Here is a 26,369-nt window from a genome sequence, read left to right on the forward strand (position 1 = left end):
ACAAGCTTAAGCCTTGAATCATTATTCCATTGAAGAGCAGAGTTGATTTCCAGAGAAGTTTCATGCCCTTTTTTTCCTCTCACAGTCATTACTTTATTTTCTTTTTAAAGTTTGGTCCCGGTTTTAGCTAGTTTTTCAATAGAGAAGAAATGATTGCATCTAATTTTAATTGTAAGGTGTCAATGAAAATTTCTGCAAGTAATCTTACAGCAAGCATGGGATCTTGGTAAAGATCTGTGAGGCTGCAGATTTTGAATGCTCTAAACCCACTTTGTTCCACTTGACACCTACAGGGCATTCCAGAGCAGTGGGCCAGGCTACTACAGACCTCCAACATAACAAAACTGGAGCAGAAGAAGAACCCACAGGCAGTCCTAGATGTTCTCAAATTTTATGATTCAAAAGAAACAGTGAACAACCAGAAATACATGAGCTTTACATCAGGAGGTAAGTTGATGTCTCCCAACAGGGGAGGTCAGGCTCCAAAATGAGTCGGAGCAAACTTCAACATTCAGGTGGTCAGGAAGCAACTTTAACCACTTCCACATTGTGGAATACTCCTGAAATTCATTCTATTTCTCCTTTATTTTTTTCCCCCAAACATAATTAAAATTGTGACCTTGCTTTATTGCAGTTTTTTAGAACTAACCAGGATTTTGAAGCAAATTAAGATGGCATTAGTTTGGTAGAGTGCCTGTCCACAACTTCAGCTAAAAAAGGGGGTGATGTTTGTATTCAGCAGGGTGTGGGCAGCATTTGGAATGTGACCTGCTGGGGTTCCAGGTCCTCCACAGGATCCTCTGTGGCAGTGGGATCTGCCATTTCCTCAGTTTGAAAGTTCAACTGAGACAACTTCCAAAATGCAGAAGTTTCTCACAAGTCTTTCTAAAAACTGTCCACTTATCTCCAGGATTGAGAGAAAGCGTTTTTTCCCCCCCAAATTCCATAATTAAAGGATTTGACTCATTTGATGCTTACTGTAAGCTAAAATAGCAATTCCCTTTTTGATGAAATGCAAACTTCAAAACAGTTCATGTGTGCTCCTGAACCCAGGAGGTGGTGTGCTCATGCTTTGTCAGAGTAGAGCTGTCAGGAGGCTAAAGATAATGAATGCATGCAATTTATTGGGGAGGAAAAAAAAAAAAAAGAAAAAAAAAAAAGGAGAAAAAGCTGCTTTAGCTCTTGGGTGAAACAGAAGCATTGACAGTTAAAGAGCAATTTGCATTTCTTGACCAAATTTCTGGTTATGTACTGGCAAACAGGGCAAAAAACTGGACACAGACTGGAATTTTGGCCTGTTCTCTTCCTTGCTGTTGCTCCTGAAGGGATGCTGGGAAAGAAAAATTATCTCTGTTTGGATTGACTTGTTCTGTGGGCTTCCTCAAAACAGGCAGGGTGTTTTTCTAACAGCATCTGGTTTATTCTCCTTTGCTCATTGCAGATAAAAGTGCCCATGGATACATAGAAGCCCATCCATCGGTGAGTGGGGAAGTAACTTTGGATGTTCCTAGTGTTTAAGAATTGTGAAGCAAGCCATGAGCTTTCCTTGGCTGACTTATGATTTTCTGTTTGAGATCTTTTTCAAAAAGTGAAACTCTGGTTTAGCAGACAGGAGATTGATGGCTGGTTTTAGCCATGGTGTATATTATTCACAACAATATCCAGCACCCCCTAATGAGCCCGCTTTAATTTAGTTTAAAAAATTTAGAGTCCCATTTCTATCAAATTTCATGTATAAGTTTCCTTAGTACAGCTGGATATATAACTGAATATAAATAAGGTTGTAATTGATATGTAACTCACTGGAACCATTGAAGACACATTTTAAATAACCATCCACTCTAATTAAGGCTGGATTGCAATAGCAGTCCCAGAGATGTAGGAGTGACATACACATTAATACTGACCAAATTTATTAGGATTATTGTTAGTGAATTAAATAGCAAGTGACTGTATGGGGATTAAGCTTTTATTTTAAAGTGTTAAGCAGCTTCATGTGAGGTTTGGGATTACACAACCAACTGTGTATAATGGAATGAAAATCATCTTTGAATATTCACACTTCTGATTTTCAGTCAGTGAAACTTCCCTTATCTTTAATAAAACACACTTCTCAGAGGAAGTGTGGTGTTCACCAGAGCAGAGTGAGCCTTCTCAGTAGCTTTTTCAGTGGGTATGGGCACCTTGGCAGATGCTGTAGTATTTTTGTCAGGCAGACAGAGGCAGTAGTGAGCCAGTCAGCATAACAGCTTTCCAAAATCACTGACTCAGCTCTCCCTGTTTGCTGTGGGCTTCCCTTCCTGGTATTTCTACTGCACCAAAGAGATGGCATTTTAGAGAGTGACAGTCAGATGTGAATATGATGAATAGTGCCTTTAATTTGCTTCAGTTCTCTAAGTGGCCTGTTGTGGCCAGCTTTAAAGCAATTGGTAAACACTTCACAAAGCACATTTTTATTTTTTTGTTTCACCAGCAAATTTGGGGTGACATGATATAAGCCCCTGCCTCTGAGCAGCAGCTGGGTGGAGTTCAGCGTCAGCCTTTAAGTGTTGTGCTGAGTTTAACTTGGACCTTGGTCCCAAAGGAGCATGTGCATGTCAACATTGGCCTCTGATGTCTGGGAGGAGTAAGGGTGTAGGTAGCTATCAAAGCTTCACAGTGGCAGGATAGTGACTGTCACTCACAGTACTGTCCGTCCACAGAGCACAAAAACAGCATCAGAACCTCCTCTGGCTCCCTCTGTGTCTGAAGAAGAGGATGAAGATGATGAAGAGGAGGAAGATGACAATGAACCTCCGCCTGTCATTGCCCCACGGCCTGAACACACAAAATCAGTAAGTGCCAGCTTTGGGTAGGTGTGTGTTTGGTGCAGTGCAGAGCTGCAAGGCTCTGATCAGACAGCACCTCCTTGGGTGGAAGTCCTGTCATGGGGCTTCACTCCAGCCATTGGCACTGGGAAAATCAGGTTTGAACTTCCACATTCACATTTCCTGGGGTTCTGGTGGGGACCATGACTTTCTTTTTGTATGAGGTAAGAGGTACCATCATGTCCTTCAATGCTACAAGTGTGAGAATGAGCCACTTTGTCCAGCTGTGCAGGCTCCCTGCCAGCAGGAATAGCAGTCCGAAAATGCAGCTCATATCTTGGCAAGATACATAGGGCACACTGTCCTCTGGAGGTACCTGCCCCTCTCCAAGGACTATATCAGAAAATCCATGAAAATTGAACATCAAACTGGCCATGAACTTGCAACCTTTCATTTTTGCTTGCTCAGTTTGAGAAGTGGACAGCAAAACCAGTTTTAGAGTCCTGGATGTGGCTGACACAATCTTCCTAAGGGTTTGTACTTGAAATAGGATCTCAGGGGGATCTCTGCCAGCCACCTTTCTGACACAAAATTGTTTCTTGTCACAGATCTACACACGCTCTGTTATCGAACCTGCAGCTGCACCAGCACCAGCTAAAGAAGCCACCACTCCCCAGCCTGAAAACTCCAACACAAACACTCTGTACAGAAACACAGACCGACAGCGAAAAAAATCCAAGATGACAGATGAGGAGATCCTAGAGAAACTGAGTATGTATTGGGTATTTCCAGTCTGCTAGAGCAGTGTATTTCCTGCATGTGTCAGCATTAACTCTACCAAATGTTTCTCTCAGTTTGGTGTCACAGAATCATTTACAGCTCCCTGCAGAAACTGTTGTGCTTTCAGGCAGTGAGAGAACACTTGGGGTGTTCCTGCAGCCTCTGAGGGTGGCTGGGACTGGGTTGGGTTTGCCTGAGCCTCCTTCTGTGCTAAAGGCAAAAGCAGAGGTTGTTTCTGGTTGAGCAAAAGGCTGTGACCTAGTGAATGATGTAGGGAACTCCTGTGTATTAATGGCCAAATGAAACAGAATGTTTGGGTTCCTAAATTCTCTTTAGACTCCTAACTTCTCACAAGTCATTGGAGTCAAAATACTTAGCAAAATTTTGTTGGGTTTTTGAGGGTTTTTTTTGTTTGTGGAAGGTTTTTTTATTGGTGTGGGTTTTTTTACCAGTAGACAACTGCAGTGCTAAGCTGGTTCCTTCAGCCTCAGTGAGCTCTCCTTGAGACAGTTACACATTTTCCAGGTATTCTCTGGCTGTCCCTTTGCAACTGTTATTGCTCCTCCTACTTCTACAGTTGATTTTAATAAGAATTTTACAATTTTGTCAGTGAGCTCTCCTTTGAAAGGAGCATTGGCTCTATATTCCTCAGATGACATGGTACTTTTTCATGGCTAATTCCCAGCCAGTTAATACTATTAGAATCCTAACCACTGGCCCCAACCCCTGTGCAGATCATATTCTGTTGAAGCACATCAAACCCTTAGTGATTCTGCAGTGCAACCAATTTAATTTATTTCTTGCATGTGATAGCTGCCAGTGAGGTGTTCTCAGATTAAATGGTTACTCTGTGTCTACCGTTAACTAGTTAGTAAAAAACCAGATTGTGACACCTCCTTGTGTCAGATCACAAAGCCAATAATGTGTCTTTAATGGAGGCCACTGCTGTAGTTGGCTGCTGTTTGGCTGTGGCTTTTTTCTCGGTGCTCAACCTTCTTGTCACACCTGCCCTGCCACTGGTGGTTGCTGTGACTGCACAGGCTGAAGCTTTCTTTAGCTGTGAGATTTCAGCTGCTTGCACACAGTTTCCTTTTCCTGCATCCTTACCAGGCTGACATGAATCTCAGTGACATTAGGGAGTATCCAAGGGATAAATTCAATAGCTTTAGCTGAAGGCACAGTGAAATAAATTCCAGAGCAGGTGGTTACCTGCAGGTATGTCAGCTTATAGAGAGAGGAATTCTGCTTCTCCAGCTGATGCTAAATGTTTGAGGCAGGCTTCCCCCATGAGACCTACAGGTACTCTGCATCCATGAGCTCAAGTATGTCTGTCATTTATTCAGGCTGCTGTATATGCCAGGTTGGGACTGAGCCCTGGAGTTTTTGGGGGGGTTATGTCTTTGAAATGCTACATGCTTTCATGCTTTTTCTTTCTTAACAATTTGCTACCTATTGAGCAAGGTCTGAATGTTTGCCTTGGGAAAATTGTAATGTGGGCAATGAAAATATTTTTGTGCTTTCACAAAGCTATCTGAAAACAGGCATGATGCTTTTTTATTAGAGTCTTAAATTAATTATATTTAAGCAGTGTGGTGCTTGTTCTATTTTAACTTGCATGACTGCTCCACCTTGCCTACTCCCCCCACAACTGTTTCTATGCTGCTTTTAGGAAGATGTCCCCTGCCCTCTTTTATCTAAAATTGCTTTCATAATTCTCTTCTGCTTGAAATTACTTGAGTTCTTTTAGAGCTTTTAGAGTTTTATTAGTGACTAAAGCCTGTAATATTGAGATAAGATCAAATAAAATTCTGTCTGTAATGAAATCATGACTGTGTTCCACTGATAACTGTAAAACAGAACTGGCCCAATTCAGCTTTCTTATCCACTTAATTTAGGAGTTGATAAAGGAAAGTGCTTAAAGACATCAAAATAGCTGATAGATTTATCTTCTGTCCAGAGCAGGGAGTGCTTGTCTGAGTGGGAGCTGCGTACCTTTCACTTTGTTGATTTTCATGTTTTACTGTTTGATGTGCATTGGCTTAAGCACAGGGATCCAGCCACAAGCAACTGCCTTGGAAAAGCAGCTGTTCAAGTCTTGAGGAAAAACTCTGGAAATCTGAATTTCAAAATTAGTGGCAAATCTGGAAAATATTTTTTAAAAATATTTCTTCTTCAGCCTTTCTCTGTACTCTTCTCTGAAGTGAATGAACTTCCATGAACTTCTGATACCTGTTCTAATAGATACACCATTCCATTAACTTGCTGAAAATAGCAGCTAGCCAAGCACTGGCAGCACAGTGCTGCTCCTGTTGTCCAGCCCAGCACAGAATTAGAGCAGTGTTTGATTTATTGCTGCAGAGCTCATGGGGTTGTGAGCCACAGAGTGTGGGACAGTCCCCTGTGGGACAGTCTGGCCCCATCACCCGTTGTGGAGTTTGTGCCACTGAAAGCTGAAGTGAAATCTTGGCACCATCTTGCCCCTTTGGAGATGCTAAGAATCTGATGGGAAGGGAAGAAAGCAGAAATTAGGATGTTTTATTAGTGTCTAATGAAACAGCAAAAATCTGATAGACTCAAACAAATCCAAAGGCTTAAATAAAGAAACGACTGTTTTTTCTGGTCTGGTAGTTTCCGTGATAGAGTGCAAACAGTGAAGCCTCAGTGTCTTCTAAGGACTTACCTTGGAATGTAGAAATCACAAAAATAGTTTAAGAAGATGATTTCAGAAGGAAAGACTTCAGTGATCTGCTGCATATTTCCTTTGAATGATCTGACTGTATCCCTGTATAACAAATACAAACACATTTCTATTTACCTGTGCATCCAAAACAAAACTAGATGATACTTCATTCCCTCTTAGTAGTCACAAACACTTCTTCACCCTGTCCAGGCCATTTTTATGGAGCAGAGAGGTCTTTAGCATCCAAATGGGCATCTGACTGGATGCCTAGCCAGGAATCCTGCCTGCCAGCGCAGTAAGACAGGGCATCAACACCATCTGGTACACTCCCTGCTAAAGCAATTTTGCAGCCTTTGGCAGGAGTGTTAATGGGAGCTGCAGGGGAAGAGGTTTCCTTTGCCCCACATGCTCACTCCCCTTGCTGGTGCTCCAGGAACACCAGCCAGGGCTGATGGCAGGGTGAGCCTGCCCGTGCCTGGGGTGCCCACACAGCCTCAAGTGCCCTGGAGTGGTCCTGCCTTGCTGTGCCAACCTGCAAGAGTCAGATGGACTGGAGTGTCAGGAGCCCAAGCTGAGGGTGTGGCGCCTTCAGAACCTGGTTAACTTTTCATAGTTTCATCTCACTGAAACACGTGGCAGGAGACATAGATCATTCTGCTTCTCTAGAGCAGGTCTTCACTACAAAATAACTCTTTAGTAGAGAAGAACAGGACTAGAGGACTCTGGGACTCCCTTCTAGCTGGCTAGAAGGAGGGATAGGAGATGAGAAGCTATAAAACCTCCTGCTTCACACTGTGGAGCTTGACCATCCCACTGCTGCAGCATGGAGCTCCTGGGAGGCAGCAGCCCCTTGTTTGGTCTGTGTTGTGCATCATATCAGCTGGGCTCAGGATCAGCATCCCTTTGGGCAGCTGTGTCACACCAGAGGCCCAGGAGCACTGCTGTCCTTGTGAGCCACCCTGCTCATCCTTTTTTTGAGGAGAACAGTGTGTGGTGAGAGGGCGAGTGGGTCTGTGTCACACTGAAAATCAGCAGTGTGCTTCTTGACATGGCACAGGGCAGGAGAGAGTCTTCAGAACTTAGAGAAACAGGGATGGAGGCCCTGCTTCTGGAACCCCATCATTCATGATTGCAACATGAGATGCTGTTCACTGCAAACATAAACGCATTCTCTTGGCAAACTGCTGGAAGGTTGAGATGATCTCCTCCTGTCCTGGAAACACTTGCAATGCTCTTCCTGTTCCAAAAATGGCACCTTTTCATAAAAAAGTGAACACAAGGTACATTGAATATTCAGAAGTATTATACCTTTTGTTGAATCACAGAGTGTTTATTTCCAAGAAAATAAAGGCACTAGAGGACTCTAAAGGACTGTTGTTCCAGCTCTCCTTAATGTTTGTAGAGAACAAACGCTTGCATTGGTGCCTCTTGTTTTCTGATCTCTGTCTGTTCTGAATGTTTCTCCTTTGGGTTTAGTTTCCTGTCAGGGTAACCTTAAAGGACTGTAGAAAGTCAGTGTTTGTGGAGGCCATCTGTGCTGTGGAGCTGCTTCTGTTGTTGCTGTTGTTGTTGTTACCCAGCTGACCACAAGTGGCTCAAAGCCCCAGACAGTGGGGCTGCATTTTGGATCTGCTGGAAGGTGGAATCTCTATTTTGAAGTGAGACTCTTGCATTTTGTTTCTTTCAGGGAGCATTGTGAGCGTGGGAGATCCTAAGAAGAAATACACTCGATTTGAAAAAATTGGCCAAGGGTAAGTCATGTCCCAGTTACTTGCGCAAAAACATGGGCCAGCTATTTTGCTGGTGTAATATCAAGCATGAAGGTCAGCAAGCTCCAAACACGTTCAGATATGATAGATCCTCCTGTCTCTCAGTACTGATCAGAATTTATAACTGGTCAAATGTAATCATCAAAGACAACTTGATTCTGATGGTATCTTACCTGCAGCAAGGAGCAGGGCCTAAGATCTCCTGTCCCTCAAGTGTGTTTGCTTATTTTCATAGGAGAAATCATTTTTATATGTCTCAAAATAATACAACCATGCTCAAGAAAGGAGAAAAAACATTATTACTTAGAAGAGTAACTTATCAATAACATTTATTTCAAATATTTGCTTAAAACAATATTCAGTGGTCAGGCTTATAACTACATAGTCTAGAAATTGAAACCAGAGGTGAAATAATAAGCTCTTTTTTTCTAGCAGAACTTGTAAAACCCAAAAATTGAATAATAGACACAGTGCCAATGCACTTCAGAGGAAAATCCATCATCTGCCTCATGGTGGATCTCTTGTGGATCCTGCAGGTTCTAGGCATTTATTGAAAATAATCACCTGAGCCGTTCCCTTTTGAAACCCAGCTTTGCTTACTGTAGATTGGATCAATTCAAAATATTTCCTATGTGAGGAGGCAAGAACAAAAGAACTTCAAAATCAGGTATCTGACTTGCATTTTAAATATGGACAGCCTGCACCACTAGTGTTTCCTTGGCAGTGTTGTCATTCCAGGAGGACTGGCACCATCTGTGTAGCACTAGGACACTGCTGTCAGTGTAGGACAGAAGCTGTTCACTGGCATCAGGAGATCTTTTTCTGCCTTAACTGTTTGTCAGGTCTGAGTTCAGAGTAGCCTGTTGCTAACCCAGAATGGTTAATGTACTGCAGAAAGACTGACACACTCCTGCTCTTTCTCAGGCAGGTTTTATCTGGGATCTCTCTGGTTTGGTAGGGCCCTTGTGGGAAGGTGTTTATACTCCTTTCATTGTATGAAAACCCTTTCTCAAATTCCAACTTGCTTCCTACCCAAAGCTTTGGTTCTTACTGTCATTTGTAAAATGTCAGTGAATACTTCAAGCTGTGCCTGTCGCTTAGAAAAGAAGTGTCAGCTGAACAAGTGAGAGCAGAATAAACATGCATGTGCAGCAGATTATTGCTGTCACTGTGAGAATGTGACCATCACCCTCACAGTCTTTTATTTTGATAGTCCTGAGATTGAGCTTGTACAAAGGTGCCTTGACAGCTGGTGGAAAGACAAGTGACCTAAAAGGGTATCTAAATGGATTTCCTCCAGCTTTTAGTACAGCCTGAAGATTGCAGAGCCTCCTTGGAGAGGAGTGAGTGTGCTGCCATAACTAACTCATGCAGGCCAATTTAGTGTGATAGGAAAAGATCCTAAAGAGAAAGATCATCAGAAAGGTAATCCAAGAGGATGATCAGGAGGACCCAAAGTGCTGCATGGCTGCGTTTGGGTGTCTGCAGCAGTGCTGGGCACTGGGCAGGTGCTGATGTGCTCAGTTAATGCAGGTGCCAGTTCCTGAGCTGCCACCTCTGCAGTGACTTGGCTACAGTTGTGCCAAAGGCAAGTGTTGTAGTGTTGGGAGTGAGCAGGTTTTTAGTAGCTGCTAATGAGAGTACTGCAAGGATGGAGAGGTGTAGCTGCTCAGAGAACTGCAGGCGGGGAGCAGCTGCTTATGTAAGGAAAAGCAATTTGTCCAGCACATTGCACTCCATGGTTTCATACACCTGGGAAGTGAACAAATACTGTGGTGGTTTTACAGGCACTTTGCAGTGAACAGGAGTCAGCAGGCCTGTGCTGCAGAACAGGTCAGTGCTGAATCCCTGTTTTGTCTCCAGCTGAGGACTGAAAAGGTTGCTGACACCAGAGGAAACTTAGTTCTAACTAACACTTGATAAAGAGGTTGTGTTTGCTCAAGCAGTGTTAGCTCTTGTAGCAAGACAAATTAATGTGGAGCCATGAGCAGCCTGGTTAATGCTGTACTGCATCACAGTGACACAGATCTAATGGGGAGTCCTGGCACTTGTCTAACTGCAGTAAAAACAAGGTGCTGCAGAGCTGATTAAAAGTTACTGATCAGAAGTGAGTTACTTAGAAGTAAAAGTGCAAAATCACAAAGCCTTTGCAATTAATCCACAGCTTTACTTAAATTACCTTTATCTAAACTCCTCACAGGTGGCCTGGAGCATTCCAAAAGCATTCTAATTTCTGGAGCTGTTTTGAAATAAAGCCTGATATGACTTTGCTCAGGAGAATCATCACAGTGTTAGCAATTCTGAATAAATGATGTTGACTTCTTATGAAAACAAATTGGATTAATCTTGTCAATTACTCATAGGAAAATGCATTTGCTTTTATACTAAAAGAATGCATAGCATGCCCAATGAGAATACTGCTTTCAATGCAGATATAAGGTCTCTGTTGAATTAAACTGCTTCTGAAATATTTCAGCCTGCAGGTAAACAAACAAGCCAGGGGAGCATGTGAAAAGAGGCAAACTGATTTTGGCACTCTGAGTCACTGGGACATTTGCTGGATGCACATTCCTGCTTGTGAGAATTCCCTCCCTGGCTCTCCACTGCCTCACTGCCCCTGCAGCCATGGTAAATGATGGCAGTGCAAAGCTGTGGTTTAGCTCAGAAGGGTTTTCAAGCCCCTAGTTGCTTTGAAACCCAAAGGAATTGTCTCTCCCTGGGGCCTTTTCAGCCCTTCACGTCATTATGGGGAAGAATTCTTCATCTTTGAAGGAGAGGCAGATGGCAAACCAAACCTCACCCTGTCTAGTCTGCAGGTGATCACACCATTTATTTCTGGTGGCTCTACAACATGACCTATATGTGCCACAAAAGCAACACATGGACACCATGAAGAGTCCTCCACGTGTCAGGTGCACTCAACAGAAGCAGCTGCCCAAGGTTCTTCACACACAAAGAAGCTCTCCAAGTATCCTCTCTTCTGAGTCCTCAATTTAGGTGTGAAATAATAGATGCCTTAACCTGCTCTAGCTGTGACCTTGCAGGACAGCTGGAAAATTGTTTATTTGCATGCTGGAGAAAGCTGTATTTAGATCTTTTCATCAAATGGCTGTCATATGTTCAGGGTTCTCAGAGTGACTGTGTAACATTGCCTGCGTTTGGCAGATGGATTCAATTTAAAGGTGTGAGAAGGCCTGACTGGACTGTGTGTTACATTTCATGGAAAAAACACACTCACAGACACACAAAGAAAGAGGGAGGAAAACTAAATTCAACACAGCAAAATGGAAAATAATTAAACAGTTTTCCATTTTTTGTAGACATTCCCCTCCCTCCCCTTAGGTTTTGAATTAAAATAATGTGGAGTGTACAGTGGAGATTTGCACCAGCCCTTTTTCTTCACACTGGACCTCAGTTTTCTCCTGGACTCCCAGCATGTCAGGGGCTGATGGGCTGCCATGCTGTTGTCTTGGGAGTGGGTGGACCCTTACAAACAGTCCAGGCAGCAGAGCTCTCTTGTCTGGGCTGGCTTTCATTTCCAGAGGCTGAAATGTTTCTCAGTTTTCTCCTGCTGTTTTGTTTCTAGGGCTTCAGGAACTGTTTATACAGCAATTGACATTGCCACAGGACAAGAGGTAAGTGTCAAAAATCCCAGCAGATTCTGCAGTAGTTGAGTGCTTTCCCCTCTGCGGTGAGCTGTGCCTGGAGCTTTGGGTGGCCAGTAGAGCTTTCCTGCAAAGGCTCTTTCTCTGAAGAATGGACAAATGTCAACTGGCAAAATCCATCATCTGCTGTCTTCAGCTTTTCAGTGAAATGCCTTTCAGGCCAGTGTGATTCTGGGCCTCAGTACACTTACTGTGGCCATGTGTTTTCCAGCAACACTGGATCTGAGGTTTTCATAAATACCTGAAAAGGTGCCTGTGAATTCCTAGAATCCATTTCAGAAGTTGGGAAGTGCTAGGATTGTTATTTTTGTTGTGAAACAACATCCATAATGTATGTCTGTGTTTGCTTTGTTATGCAATCAACAATAGCAGGTGATACATTCAAAAAACATATAATTGTCCACTGTATGTTCATGCTGGTCTCGTGCAGCAGACTACTCAGGTTAATGTTTTTTAATGTCATTTTAGGTGGCCATAAAGCAAATGAATCTCCAACAGCAGCCCAAAAAGGAACTAATTATCAATGAAATCCTGGTCATGAGGGAAAATAAGAATCCAAATATTGTTAACTATTTAGACAGGTAAGTTGTTCTGGTGTTATCATGTGAATGTTCATTTACACACTGCAGGCCAAAGGTAAAAAAAAAAAAAACAAACCTTTGATACTGCAGAATATGGAGCTCTTTATTATTTCTCTACTCATATCCAGTGGATGGGAGGAGATTGCATTGGCTCTGCATTAGTCTTTTCTGGCATACATAGTTTGAAGTCTGTTTTCAAAAACCTGGACCAGCCATATCTTACTAAAACAACAGTCTGTCAGATCCATCCAGTTCCAAGTATTTCCATGTTGTTCTGGGTTTTTTTTTTTTTAAGTTGATCAGATTTTCTATGTCTTATGCAAAGTGCTGACAAACCATCCTAGAAATTCTTTCCTTTGGGCTGTTTCCACTATTTTCCATTGCTGAGGATGCCAGGAAGACTAAGTTCTTGTTTCCAGTAGCACCTAATTTGACAATTTTTTAATGGCCTTTCCTTTTCCTGAATGTATGTTTTGCAAGGTTTTCCAAACATTTGACCAACTTCTGTCCTCAGTGGACCTCATCTCCCACACACCCTCTCCTCCCATGGATAACTTTGAAAGTTATGAACTTTGAAAGTTATGTTGCCTCATTCCTGCGGTAATGGTGGAATTCTTGAGTTAAGATGATGAACCAGCTGGTGGCATATGTCCTGGTTCCAGATTTCTCTTTGCTTGCTTATCTTATTAAAGTGCATTGTTCACTTGCGTGTCACCTAAGATACCTCCTATTTCATGGATGTGTCTTTCTCATGTAGACTGTGCAGATTCCAAACCGTGTAGCCTAGAATGAACCTCCTCTTCATTTTATTCCATCTTCATTTGCAAGTGACCTGGATACCAGAATCAGTTGCAGGTTATGATTATTCATTAGTTTAACTGTGCACATTCATCTCCATAGCATTGTTTTGTCCTTTCAGCTACCTTGTTGGTGATGAGCTGTGGGTGGTGATGGAGTACTTGGCTGGAGGCTCGTTAACCGATGTTGTCACCGAGACGTGTATGGACGAAGGACAGATCGCCGCTGTCTGTCGGGAGGTGAGGGATCCCACCTGTGCTCCTGTCTGCATGGACAGGATGGTGCTTCTGGTGTTGACATTATGTGGAGGAGAAAGAGCAGATCTGTCACTAGACAGACACGAAAGAGCTACACTCACACCGTCAGGTTGTAAGAGCAAAAAAGGACATTTATTTTTCACATGGATTTATGTAGTTTTTGGAGTTTGATCAGCAATTGGGCCATGAGGTTGACACCTCTCTGACCCCACTGGTCAAACTGGAAGTCCATCAATTGTTCTTCCTTAGAGAGGAATGCGAAAACATCCTGAACAGTTTCCAAAACAAGAAGGGCACTTGCCATGACATTACTCCAAAGTCTGTGAGAAAACTCCAGTACAGCAGTGTAAACATCAGAAGGCTGAAAAGATCAGGGTGACACAGATACACTGCAGCAGCATTCTGTCTGTGTTTGAAGGGGACAGTCTGTAGCAACAATTGATGTTTCCCTTTCAAAAGCTGGTATGTGCCTTCGCCTGGAAAGACATGACTCTTAACAGTGTTGGAGCAGCAAGCTCTTCTCTTGGCTGCACCATGTTCTGCCATTCCTCACCATTCCCCTAGAAAGGAAATCTCATAGAGCCATTTCCTTTCTCATGTGATGAAATCATGTAATGAATTTTTACCCTTACATTTCTTTTTTCTCTTATCAGTGCCTGCAAGCCCTGGATTTCCTTCATTCCAACCAAGTGATCCACAGAGACATTAAAAGTGACAATATTCTTCTGGGAATGGATGGATCTGTCAAATTGAGTAGGTATTTTTGGTCAAGTGCAGCATTCCTGGATGTGGGGTGTGGGATTGCCTTTGAGTGCTGGCCAGTTGTCCAGAAGTGGTGCTGGTGGGAGTGCCTGGACCCCTGCTCTGAGGGCACAGCTGCAGTGTGTAGAGAGGTCTAGAGAGAAACAAGGTGCCAAGAGTGGCTTTGCTTTGTGTATGACCCTTCCAGAGTGGAGAGAGTTACAGTCTAAAGCTTCAAGTGACTCAGTAAAAGCCAGTGAATGAAACTTGAGCGTTTCTCTAAGTGGCCAATTCCATATTACCTTGGCTACAGCCCTGAGGAATCACAGCATGGCTACTTTTCCAGCTAGATTCCACAGTGCATTCTCAGACTTAAAGTGGGGGTTCCTTTTGCTTGATTTTGTAATTCATGGCTTTAACAGTATTTGTTTTTCTCCTCAGCTGATTTTGGCTTCTGTGCTCAGATCACCCCTGAGCAGAGTAAACGGAGCACAATGGTGGGGACTCCTTACTGGATGGCACCAGAAGTTGTGACAAGAAAAGCATATGGCCCTAAAGTGGACATCTGGTCACTTGGGATCATGGCAATAGAAATGGTGGAAGGAGAACCTCCTTACCTTAATGAAAATCCTCTCAGGGTAAGGTGAAATATCAGATATTGCTGTCTTTCTAATCTGTGTTGTGTTTTTCCTTCAATGAGATGAAATCCCATTCACATCAGCTTGAACTAGTTCTACAAAGGCCCACTTCTAAAACTGTTCCTACAGGACATCAGCTGAATTTCCTATGTCTGACCAAATTCACAGTCAGATATTCTTGAGATCTGTGTAAGAGGTCTCAGCTGCCTCCAAACAGAAGAGCTTATAAAGCAGGACTGCTTTTTGCAGCAAAAATTTTTTAGCTGATGATGCACACTAGTTGTTGGATTGCTTGTAATACACAGTAAATATATTTCTTTTATAGCCCAAGCCACTTTCCTCATGTCACCAAGCCTTCTGCATTCCAGCTGCCAAAACTTCCTTTTTCCAGCCTGGCAGTTTCTGGGATGGGGATATCATTAATGCATTTACTTGAGTATTAAAATTAGTGGAGGGTTACCACAGGGATGGAATTACTCCTTTTTCTGATGAGACTATTAAAAGTTTTACCCTATAAGTGAAGCTGATTTGGAATTTAGAGACTGCTGAAAGATAGTTGAAGGTGGGTCCTGTCTGCCCAGTTATGCCTTTTCATCATAGCATATTTGTGCATGCAACTTGACATGTCTGTTGAACATGGGACTCCAAATATTTCTGGGGTTTTTTTCCAAGGAATAAGCTGATGGATTTCTTTTGGTTTTTAAATCTGGTCACCATTTTTTTATCAAGAACAGAGCAAAAACTTGATGAATTTAGTTTTATGGAAGCCATACTTCAGGGACCAGTGAGCACTGCATAGATGCCTTTTATGTAATAATCCTTTGAAATAATATATTTAGACCCTTTAGACTCTTAAAAATGGCCTGTAAAGCTGTGTCAATACTCGGAGAAGTAAAATGTGCTGGTGTAGTTCCTATTAAGTCAGCCAGTGAAATCAGCTGTCAAGGCAAGATCATTTTGATGTTAAAATAGCTGTGACTGCATCAGGGGTTTTGGGGGTTTTTGTTGTTTTTTTTTTGTTGTTGTTGATATATGAAAGTCATCTCCAGTCCTATTCCAGGGAAGAAACTGTCCAGCGTAGATTGGAGCTTAAAACCAGGGTGTATGTGACTATTTCTGGGTATGAATGAAGCAGTTGTCTGTTCCCTTTGTCTGCAGGCCCTGTATCTGATTGCTACAAATGGGACACCCGAGCTGCAGAACCCAGAGCGACTCTCGGCCGTGTTCCGAGACTTTCTGAACTGCTGCCTGGAGATGGATGTGGACAGGAGAGGCTCTGCCAAGGAACTGCTGCAGGTAAGGTGTGAAACAGATGTCCAAGGGATCAGTTTCCTCATCAAATAAAGGCATCAGGTGCCACCCCATCCCCCCCCCCCCCCCCCCCCCCCGCCCCAACATATTAATCTCCATTCTTGGTGCTCTCAAAAAAAAGCTAAGTACAATCCTAGAATGGTTTGGGTTGGAAGAGACCTTTAAAGGTCATCTAGTCTGACTGAGCTGGGATCTCTTAAACTAGGTCATGTCACTCAGAGCCCCATCTGACCTGATCTTGAGTGTTTCCAGGGATGGATTTCCACCTACAACAGCCCTGGGTAACCTGTCCCAGTGTTTCACCACTGTCAATTTTACAAGAAATTGTAAACAATTTCTTAACTGGATCAAATCTAAATTGATCCTCTTTGGGTCGAAAACCAGTCCCTCTTGATCTGTTGCAACAGGCCCTGCTAAAAAATGTGTCCCCAACTTTCTTACAAGCTCCCTTGAAGTGTTGAGGAGTTGAAAAGTGAGGTGTCCCCAGGGCCTGTCCTTCTCCAGTCTGAGCAAGCCCAGCTCTCTGAGCCTTTCCTCAGAGGAGAGATGCTCCATGTCCAGGTCATTTTTGTGGCCCTGTTTTGTGCTTTTGAGAGTAAATTCAGTTTTAGCTCTTGACAAAAGAACTGAAGTAGACTGATACCAGGTATAGAGGCCTGAAATGGTGTTAGTGGGGGAGGAACCCAGTAAAAGCAGTCCCAGACAAGCTGTCAAAGATGAGGCTGTGGGGAGTTCACTGTGAGACTCAGAGATGGCCTCAGCTTGTCCCTCCTGCTCCTCTCTTAGAAGTTTCTGCCACTAAGCCCCATTTTTCGAGGTTTCTGCCACCCAAACAGACACAGCTGAACAGGACTTGTCCCAGCCCTGTTTGCTTCTTGGCACAGTCAAGCTGCTTGAGGTTTGCTGCCAGGTTTTGTGGCAGAGTGGGAGCTGCAGAATGTGCCACTTGGCTGTCCCTGCTGGGAAAGAAGGTGCCAGCCAGCACAGGAGGGCCAGGATGGAAAAGTGGACACTGCTCTCCCTGCAAGCCAGGGCTGAGTCCATCAGCACTCTGCCACTTGTCTCCCTGCTCTTGACTTGCTGCTGAAAACCTCAGTACAGGTCTTGAGAAAACACATGAGCCTAAATCCTACTGGGTTAAACATTTCTTAGAGGTATTGGTATTTCCTAAGGAATGACTTAACCCATATTTTTTGACAATTAACACAGTTTGTGTCTTTAGAAAGGAGGAACCTAAGTGAGTCTTTTGAGTTTCCTGAAGGGAACAAAGCTCGGGGGCAGTAAGCAGCATTCCTAGAGCACTGGCAGGGCAAAAACCCCAGCAAGCTAAAGACACTTGGAAAAATGGATTGATAGGTGTGTGGGCCATGTTTGCCTGTGATAACAATGTCCTGGACATGAAGGTGGAAGTGCAGGTCCCCTCAGTCCTATTTCTGAATATTTCTGGTAACAAGTGGAATCCTGGTTGAGCCAGTGAGGAGCTGAGTTTGGAAAGTAACAGTACCTTTCTTGTTTGTTGTTTTTTTTTCTTTCTCCTTTGGGCAGCATCCATTTTTAAAATTAGCCAAGCCTCTCTCCAGCCTGACTCCTCTGATCATTGCAGCAAAGGAAGCAATTAAGAACAGCAGCCGCTAGCACTGCAGGTCGGCTTTCTGCCCTGCCAGCTCAGAGCAGGACTGAGAACACAAACTCTGTAAAACCTCAACTCTCATGCTGCGGGACAGATGGATGGATGAACAAACCAACGGTCACAGTCATGGTGGTAGGACCACCCCAGTTCCTCAAGGAGTAAAAAAAAATTATCATTTGTCTTCTTCCTGCTTTCTGGCTCCTTAATTTATTTTTAAGATGAATCGGGGCTAAGGACAGAGAGGTAATGACAGAAAATGCTTTGCTGCCTCAATCATTTCCAAGGTAAAGCAAATTCAGTTGGAAGATTCCCTTCCTTCTCACCCTGTGAATAAGCTGTACATTCACTTTTAAATTGTCAGTTCTTTCTTAACGATGTAAAGTCGTGTTTATGGGGTTTTTGGTATGGTTTGGAATTGGAGAAGGGCAATTCTTCATTCATCAACTCTAGACTGCCTTTTGAATACAGCCCACTTGCCAGTTTTTGCCCAGTTGTGCTACTTCTACACAAGGAAGAAAGTGCAATTGCATTTCCAACCAAAAAGGAAGAGTGGGACAGACAAAACATCCTGTGGAGATCCAGGCATTCAGCTGGGACTGTGGAGTGGTTTGGTTCTTGCCAATTGGATTTGTACCCCTACCTGCAATCCCTGCCCGGGTGAGAGTCTTACTCAGCTGAAACAGAAGAAAGATCAGTCGGTGTGCTCAGAACAGGTTTGTCTGATGCAAAGCTGTCAGAGCAATGTGAGGGGAGAGTGGCCTGTGGCCTCAGCCATGCCCAGAGCTGAGCCCAGCAGAGCCCAGAGCAGCCTGAGCATCAGCAGAGCCAGGCTGGAAGGAGGCACTGATAGTGACAAGTGGCAGCAGCCTGCCTGTGGGTACCTCTTCCTGGGACAGGACTATTCCTCCCATCTCAGAGCCAAAGTAGGTGAGGACTGTTCTCCAGGGAAATCGTGGCCATGCTGAGAAATGCCCAGCCTGGTGGGATTGGCCATCCTGAGCCTCTGCAGGAGTAGAGAAGGGCAAACAGAGCAGAGCCATGGTGCTGCTTCTGAGGGTGCCTGTTCTTCTCCCAGCTCCTGGGAAAGGTTTGTAGTGTCTGTGGAATTCTCAGCAGAGGGGGAGAGGACTAGGCTGCTCTGCAGGCTCCTGCACAGGTGAGCATCCTTTAGACACAGGAGTTCTGCCCTGGGAACCAAGGCTTGATGCAGGGAACAACCTGCACAGTTCAGATCAGCCAGTGCAGCAGCCAGCTCTGCAAGAAAGCGCCTTAAAACCTGGAGTTGTGCACTGAGTAAGAACAATGCAGAGTGGATTGCAGAATTACTTGGAGGCACCAGGCCAGCCTGCTTTCTGCTGTCCTCCCTATGGCAGGCACTGCGCAATGAAGCTCTTGAGTTGCTGCAAGAGAGGGAATTGGGGATGTGCCTGAGGATTGTGCTTGACAAGTCAGCGGATTTGGAAGGGAGCAGAATACTTTCAGTATGCAATTTGTGTTCTGTTTATTCATTTCTGAAAGACACAGTGTGGCTTCACTCAGTAAAAGCATTTGCATGGCGTATTTGTTGCTGTATTTTAGGAGTACAACTCATGCAAGACCTTCAAAACAGCAACTGAAGCAACATGCACCCAGTGAGCAAAAAAACCCTCACAGTGAAACAGCTTTCTGCTATAGATCTTCATGTTGGCCTGGTCCTGCAAAGGGTTAAGTAGCCTTTAAGGCATTCACTGCCTTCATGTCTGGCCAGCAGTAATGAAGGATGCTTGGGCTGTTGTTGAATCAGGCCAGGAGCATGTGTGTCTTTGGCATCCTGTTTAGTTGCAGTCTGTATATGGCAAGTGTCCTTACTGCTGCTACCCTCGCTCACACTGGCCATCACAGAGGCAACAGGCAGAGGAACCCTCCCTGAGCTACCACAGCTAAGTAGAAATTCACTTTCCTTCATTTCCTGGGGAGCACAACAGGTGTGATTTCTCAGATGACCAAGTAACGCGCCGAGGTGAGCAGCTCTGGTTTCCTGAACTGAGGAACGTTGGGAGGAGCTGAGGGAGCTGCCAGGAGCCCACAGCTGGAGTGACAGTGCTTGACAGGACCTGCAGCAGTGGCTGCCAAGCTTTCCCCCCATAAAAGAAGCCCCTGGGAAGTGGGAGCAGCCAGGACAGGCAGACAGGTTATAGCACAGCAGAATGTGCAGAAGGGTGTGCAGGAAGGTGCTGAAGCCCTGCCAGTTCAACCAGGGAGCAGTGGTGTCCACCCCAATAGAAAGTCGTGGCTTCTCTAAGCTCTGCACCATGGTCTCACCACCACAGCCCATGCAGTGGCCCAGACAGGGCTCTGGTGGGGTTGTGATGCCTGTCAGCTGCAGCTGTGCCCTGCTCCTCGGCCAGTCCTGGTGGCAGCAGCACAAGTACAGCTGTGGGACATGCCCAGGGAGGGGAACTCATCTGCTTTGGGCCAGAGCTGCAGCAGGAGGTGAATGGGACAGGACTATCCAAGCTCACTGAGCCCCTTTCCATCATTTATCAGCAATCCTGGCTAAGGAGGACATCCCAGGTGATTGGACTGTGGTGAATGTGACACTGATCTACACAAAGACCTGGAAGGAGGATCTTGGGAACTACAGGTCTGTCATCCTGACCTACCTCAGTGCTGGGAAAAGTCATGGATCATCTGGAGATCATCTGGAGTGCCATCACAGGGCACATAAGATCCACCATGGGATCAGGCCCAGCTAGGGTGGGTTTGTGGTGGACAGGTGCTGCCTGACCAGCCTGTTCTCCTTTTACAACAGCATGACCTGCCTAGGGCATGAGGGGAAGGACTGTGGCTGTGTCTACCTGGAATTCAGTAAAACCTGTGTCAGTGTTTCCCACAGCTTTCTCCTGCTGCTCATGGCTTGGACGAGTACACTGTTCTCTGGGTAAAAAACTGTCTGGATGGCTGGGCCCAGAGTCTGCAGGGAATGGAGTCACATCCAGCTGGGGCTGTCACCAGTGGTGCACCAGGGCTGGCTGCTGGGGCCAGTTGTGTTCAATATCTATCAGTGATCTGGACAAGGGGATCGAGGGCACCCTCAGGTAACACCAAGCTGGGCTGGAGTGTTGATTGCTGGAGGACAGGGAGGCTCTGCAGAGGGATCTGGACAGGCTGGATTGCTGGTCCAAGGCCAGTTGGATGAGGCAAAGTGTCAGATCCTGCCCTTGGGTCACAGCAACCCCCTGCAGGCTTGGGAAAGAGTGGCTGGAAAATGCCTGGTGGGAAAAGAGCTGGGAGTGCTGGTTGAGAGCAGCTGAACATGAGCCAGCAGTACACAACTACCTGAAAAGAGGTTGGGGCAATGGGGGATTGGTCTCTTCTCCCAAATAACAAACAATGGGAAGAGAAGAAATGGCTGCAAGTTGTGCCAGGGGAGGTTTAGATTGGATATAGGAAAAATCTCTTCACCAAAGGATGGTCAAGCATTGGAAAAGCTGTGCAGGACAGTAGTTGAGTCACCACCTCTGGAGGGATTTAACAGATCTGTAGATGGGGCACTTGGGGACAGGTTTAGTGGTGGACTTGGCAGTGCTGGGTTGGTGGTTGGACTCAATGAGCTCAGAAGTCTTTTCCAACCTGAACAATTCTGTTCTGTTTAGAAGACTTTGTTTCTCTTGTGAAGTCCCATTTTTGTCTGTCAGCTCAAGATCTGTGTCTGTAGGAGAAGCTTCATTGCAAAAGGGTAATTTGGGCTGGAGATGGGCTGCCCTCAATGTGTAAAGCATTCATCAGGATGAAACATGTTTGTATTCCTGTAAGAAGTGAAGAAATGAGTGACAGTTTCTGTTTCCAGTATATCTTTTATTTTTTCCTATCCACAAAAGAACAGATAGCCATCCTTTAAAAGGAAAACACTTTGTAATGGCACATGTTTGCTGGACATACAGTCTAAATACTTCTGTTGACAAGCTACTCCATTTGATTGGGTAAGGGGGGCTTTTCCTATTTATTTCCTTTACCTATAAGTATTTCAGCATCTCTATTAAAAAAAACCCAACCAACCAACCAAAAACTTTCCAGAAGACAGCAGGTATGAGAAATAAGGAAATCAAATGGTAGCTTTTTTTTCTAATCAGTGTATGCCTCAGCATACAGAATATTGTTCGCACTGACTTTTTAAAGACAGCCGCTGTCCTAAGAGGCCTTACTTTTTATTTTATTAAATATTATATTCCTTTTCCTTTGCATCAACAAATCTAGAGATTTTTCCTTTAAAGCCAGTTCCTGGGAGGCAGACAAGATGCAGCAGAAATAATCTGCCAGTGGCTGTTTCCGGCAGGGACTGTACTTGCCCAGCTGAGACTGTGTGACATGCAGGGAATGTTATTCCAGTGTCCCTGTGGCTCCGTGCTTGGGACAGTCTCTGGTGCTGATTCACACTCATTGATACTGAAAGATGGCAGCTGTGTTTGTGTCCTCCCAGCCTGGATATTAAATGTAGAAAAGACACAAGGATTTTTTTAAAAACCCAATGACACAAAACCCACAAAAATCCAGTCCTGAGGGAGTCCAGTCTTGTACATTATTTACAGGCTCACAGAGTATATGAGGATTGACACTGGCCTTGCAGAAAGGGAAGAGACAAATAGTGTAAAATCTCTGGAGCTATCTTGGGTTTTCTGGCTGCTATCAGATCACACAATTAGTTGTGTATCTTCTTGAAGTATTAGAAATGGTCTGTTTCTGTTGCAAAAATGAAAGCTAAAAGTTACAGACACTTTTATTCCAAGGTTTTAAAAGATTGGTTAATTGTCTTCATTTTTAAATTAAACAATGAAATACCCTATCTAGGAACTTGACTCTGATTCCCATCCCTGCAATGAAGACATGTGAAAATGAGCCCATAGCTCCCTGTGGTTTAAATGTGTTTTGGGACATAAGCATGGTAGCAGTAAAGTCAGGGAAGTTTGAGAAGCACAGAAAAGTTTATTTATTTAAGAAAAAAAAGAAAAAAAAAGATAACCATACCTATGTAAAATTCCATACAGCTCCTGTGTGCATTCCTGGGAACCTGCATGGGGTGGGTCTTACAGTGCTCTCAGGGTTGGATCCCAAACTTGGGCCGGGGTTGCATTCTCACTTCTTGTGTCCAGTGCTTTTGTAAATATATGTGTATTTATTCTTCATCTTTGGCTACTGGTTGGCTGCTCCATCTTTGGCTACTGAACAGTTTGATGTACTGTTCCACTACACACAGAAGAACTCAAGGGTTTGTGCTGAGTTTCTTTGAGGCCAGTGGCTGCACTTTGGCACATCTTTGAGTCAGTCCTTCCCTATGTCCTGCCACCAAAAATTAAGCACATTCCAGTCACCACAAGAAGGGAAGTACCTGTCTCCTGTCCTCTAGTTGTAGGAAATATCACTGTTTTCTATTGTCCATACAGCAGTAATTTCCAGTATATAATCCTTGGTGTGGCTACTGACTATTCCTCACACTGAGCATGTAAATATTGGTATTTCTTAGTCTATCCTGAGCAAATCCAGTGAGCAAACAGCCAGAGAGAGCCCTGTGACATCTCCCAATAAAGGCAGGAGCCAGTGTTTCTTTGCTTGGCACCCAGGACATGCACTCTAGTGCCAGAATTGCCGTGCTGAGGGCTACCAAGTCAGTGGTCCATACACCTTCCTGGTGTTCCTGTTTCCTCTTGGAGCCTTCATTCGTGCCCAGATGTGCAGCAACTTAATGATGGGTTGATGAAGACCTATAAATATAAGTGTTTATCTCCTTTTTTTTCCCTCTCCTCATACCAGGTAAATTTCTCCAATTTTATCCCAAATTTTCAGGAAGCAGACAAAGGTTAACCTTTGTCTTTCAAGAGAAACCATCCAAACTTTTTTTGAGAGTGATTTGCACTTCAGGGAACTCTAAAACTTCTATTTGCTTCTGTCTGTCTGTGAGCCGACACGGTAATTTTATTTTGCTCACTGAAACTTGCAGAATCTCACTTACCCATCTCTCTTTGGAGGCAGTTTAGAGCTGATTGCCATAATCCTCAGTGTGCATCGTGCCTGCAAACCATCCCTGGCTTGAGCCTACCACCAGTTGCCTGTACCTTTGGTTACAAGAGTTATCTCAAAGGAAAAAATGGTCTTATATTAAGAGGAGGGATGCCTACATGCTCTGTGGGTGCCCTTTGGGCTGCCACGTGGGCACAAGCCTGCAGACTTTGAACAAGACCTGGTTCTTGCTGCTCAACAATTCCCCCAGGCAAGCACTGTGAGAATCTGACCTTGACTGAGGGCAATATCATTAGTTAAATTGATAATATTGAAAACTGCTAATTGATTTAATAGCCTGTGATCAAAGTGGCTTTGTCCTGCACAGTTTTCAAGCAGACCACACAATCAGCTTTAGCTCCTGTGTGTAAGGTGCCTTCTGCTCTGTTTGTTGGCATCGTGTTTGCAGCTGCTGGAGGCTTAAGAGCAACACCTGCCTTGCCCAGCTTAGGCGCAGAGCCAAAAGATGCATGATTGGGCACCATGGCCTGGGTTTGTAGCCAGGAAAGCAAGTCAGAAGAGCTGTCAGACACGTGCACACACACCGTTGAATCACAACTCGCTGATGTTACAGCTTTATGGATGCCAGCCACTAGAACAGGGTCCGACCCTGGTATCCAGAGGTGTTTTCCAATATAAAGTATTCTACAGTTCTGTGATTCCATCTGCTGGATTCACCTAGGTCTGTGTTAGCAACTTCAGTTGGATCAAAAAGTTTCCTCTTGGTCAGCTCTTATGGCCTAAGGCTTCAGCTACTTTAGCTCCTTGTGTTGAGCTGCTCATGCTAAACAAGACAACTCGGAGAGAAGAATGTATTTCATCCAATTTCTTCTAGAACACTGAGAGGACAATGAGTGAAACATGAGTGTTCCTTATGTGTAACTCCTCTCTGCCCTTCATGCCTCTCAGGGGTTTGAAACAGGAAAGAGCTTTCCTAGAGAGTGAAATGAAGCAGCATGTTACTTCTCCCAGGTCGTGCTCTTCCCAGTCTCTGCACTTGACTGGTTTTGTCCCTTTCTGTGCCCTTTGCTCCCTCTGTGCTCAGTGGCTGCTACTCAAGACTGTGGAACTGGCACAGATAAACTGGTTGAGACCCTCCTTTCTCTGTCCTTGGAGCTGCCTGGTCACAGCAGCCTTTTCCATGGGGAGGGAATCCCCACCTCCATTCCTTGCAAAACCACCAGGAGCCCAGGGCTCCCATCTGAAGTCAGTTCATTGAGGGCTCCCAAATGCCTCAGCCTGGTGTGACACCACTGCAAAAGGGAGGGAACAGTGGCAGGACATGGTTTAGAAAAGTCCATTTGCTGTTGCACACTGTGTGCGTGTCCAGCCCTGCCCCAGGCTTAGGGATCAAATTCAAGCACTGCTGCTGCTCCCTCTGGAGTCAGTGAGAATTTGGTTGTTGCTTTCACTGACAGCTGAAGTGGTGGCTGGAGCAGCAGGTGCTGCCAGTGCCCCAAGCCCAGGGCTGGAGGGGTCCCTGGGCTGCCTGGCTGGGAGGGAGCTGCCCCTTGTTCAGCAAAGCAAACAGGCAGCCTGAGTCTCTTCTGTCCTTGTCTCTTGAGATTTTTGAGCTTAGCTGTACAAAGGCAAATGCTTTTGGTCCCTCTGTGTATCCCCATGTTAATCAATGCTGCTGAATCCATCTGTAGCACAGCAAGGGGAGAAGCCTCAGCCCTGCAGGGCCAGAAGCCAGCGGGAAGGAGCTGCTCCACACGGGACACCAGGAGCAAAGGACTGGAGCACCTCCTTCTTGGGCAGAGCCCAAATTCTGTGAGGGAATTACTTGAGTTATTCTTGTGCACTGCTGTGTCAGCACTGCAGGTGCTGTGCCTGCAAACACTTGGTTCGAGATCTGCAAAACAATTCTGCAACTCTTGACTGGATCAGGATGTCACCAGTGCTGAACTCCAGTTTAGTCCAAAGCAACCAGTTTACACCTATGCTGGTATCTGCTAGATTTTTTTTTCTTCAGGGTATCCAGACAAAAGTAAACAGAGGAGGAGCCTACATTTTCATTGTTTATCAGAAATGTATCTCATTTTGCTGTACATTCCTTTTTTAGGATGTGTTATCTGTTTAAAAAAAAAAGAAAAAACAAAAAACAAAAAAATACGAAAGAGAAAAAAAAACAAATGTGTAGTGAAAAATCTTCTGTAACTTTGGATTAAGAGGTAACTGATCTTTTTAAAAAGAGAACTAAGTTATTTACTTTGTAAATGTGCTGATGGCATGGATCCATCTTATTGACCTCAGCATCCTTTTTTTAAAGATTTTGGGTTTTGTTTCCAATATTAAGTTATTTTAAATTGTGGTTGAAGCAATAGGAAATTGAAATATGGATTGTGCATGACTGTGTCTTGAGTGTAAAAATATTGCAGTTTGAAACTTGGACCTAAAGTATTGCAAATAAAAGTTATAAATTCCAGTGGATTGTGTGACAGCAGCTTTTCCTGTAGAATGTGCAGCATCAGAAAATCTTCATCAGTGGGGTTGGGGGTGCTTGGAGCTTTGTCCTGTGCCACTCTGGGATGTCATGACACAGGAGTTGATCTGCCACCAGGCCAGGTCACCCTCTGCCACTGCAGCTCCTTGGACCTTGTGTCCCCCAAAGCAGACACAAAGTGTTTCTGCTGCTCCCCCTTTGCACAAATCCACAGAGAGCTAGGATTTTTCCAA

At 44.5% G+C, this 26,369-nt stretch overlaps 1 protein-coding gene across 4 annotated transcripts in view; it reads left to right on the forward strand.

Moving 5' to 3' along the window:
• Nucleotides 1-26,110, forward strand: part of PAK3 (p21 (RAC1) activated kinase 3) — a 64,372-nt gene extending 38,262 nt beyond the window's left edge. For 3 of the 4 annotated variants that reach the window (XM_083876452.1, XM_083876453.1, XM_083876454.1), the window contains exons 4-15: nt 294-447; nt 1,442-1,479; nt 2,703-2,834; nt 3,416-3,578; nt 7,955-8,018; nt 11,623-11,671; nt 12,170-12,282; nt 13,202-13,319; nt 13,991-14,090; nt 14,520-14,716; nt 15,875-16,012; nt 17,573-26,110. In XM_083876452.1, coding sequence (XP_083732578.1) covers nt 294-447; nt 1,442-1,479; nt 2,703-2,834; nt 3,416-3,578; nt 7,955-8,018; nt 11,623-11,671; nt 12,170-12,282; nt 13,202-13,319; nt 13,991-14,090; nt 14,520-14,716; nt 15,875-16,012; nt 17,573-17,662 — 1,356 coding nt within the window. In that variant the 3' untranslated portion in view covers nt 17,663-26,110. The remainder of the gene's footprint in view (nt 1-293; nt 448-1,441; nt 1,480-2,702; nt 2,835-3,415; nt 3,579-7,954; nt 8,019-11,622; nt 11,672-12,169; nt 12,283-13,201; nt 13,320-13,990; nt 14,091-14,519; nt 14,717-15,874; nt 16,013-17,572) is intronic. The other variant, XR_014591504.1, reaches the window with a different exon arrangement.
• The last annotated feature ends 259 nt before the right edge of the window (nt 26,111-26,369 follow it).

The sequence above is a fragment of the Zosterops lateralis genome, assembly GCF_965231275.1.
Source record: "Zosterops lateralis genome assembly, chromosome: 21".
NCBI classification, from domain to species: domain Eukaryota; kingdom Metazoa; phylum Chordata; class Aves; order Passeriformes; family Zosteropidae; genus Zosterops; species Zosterops lateralis.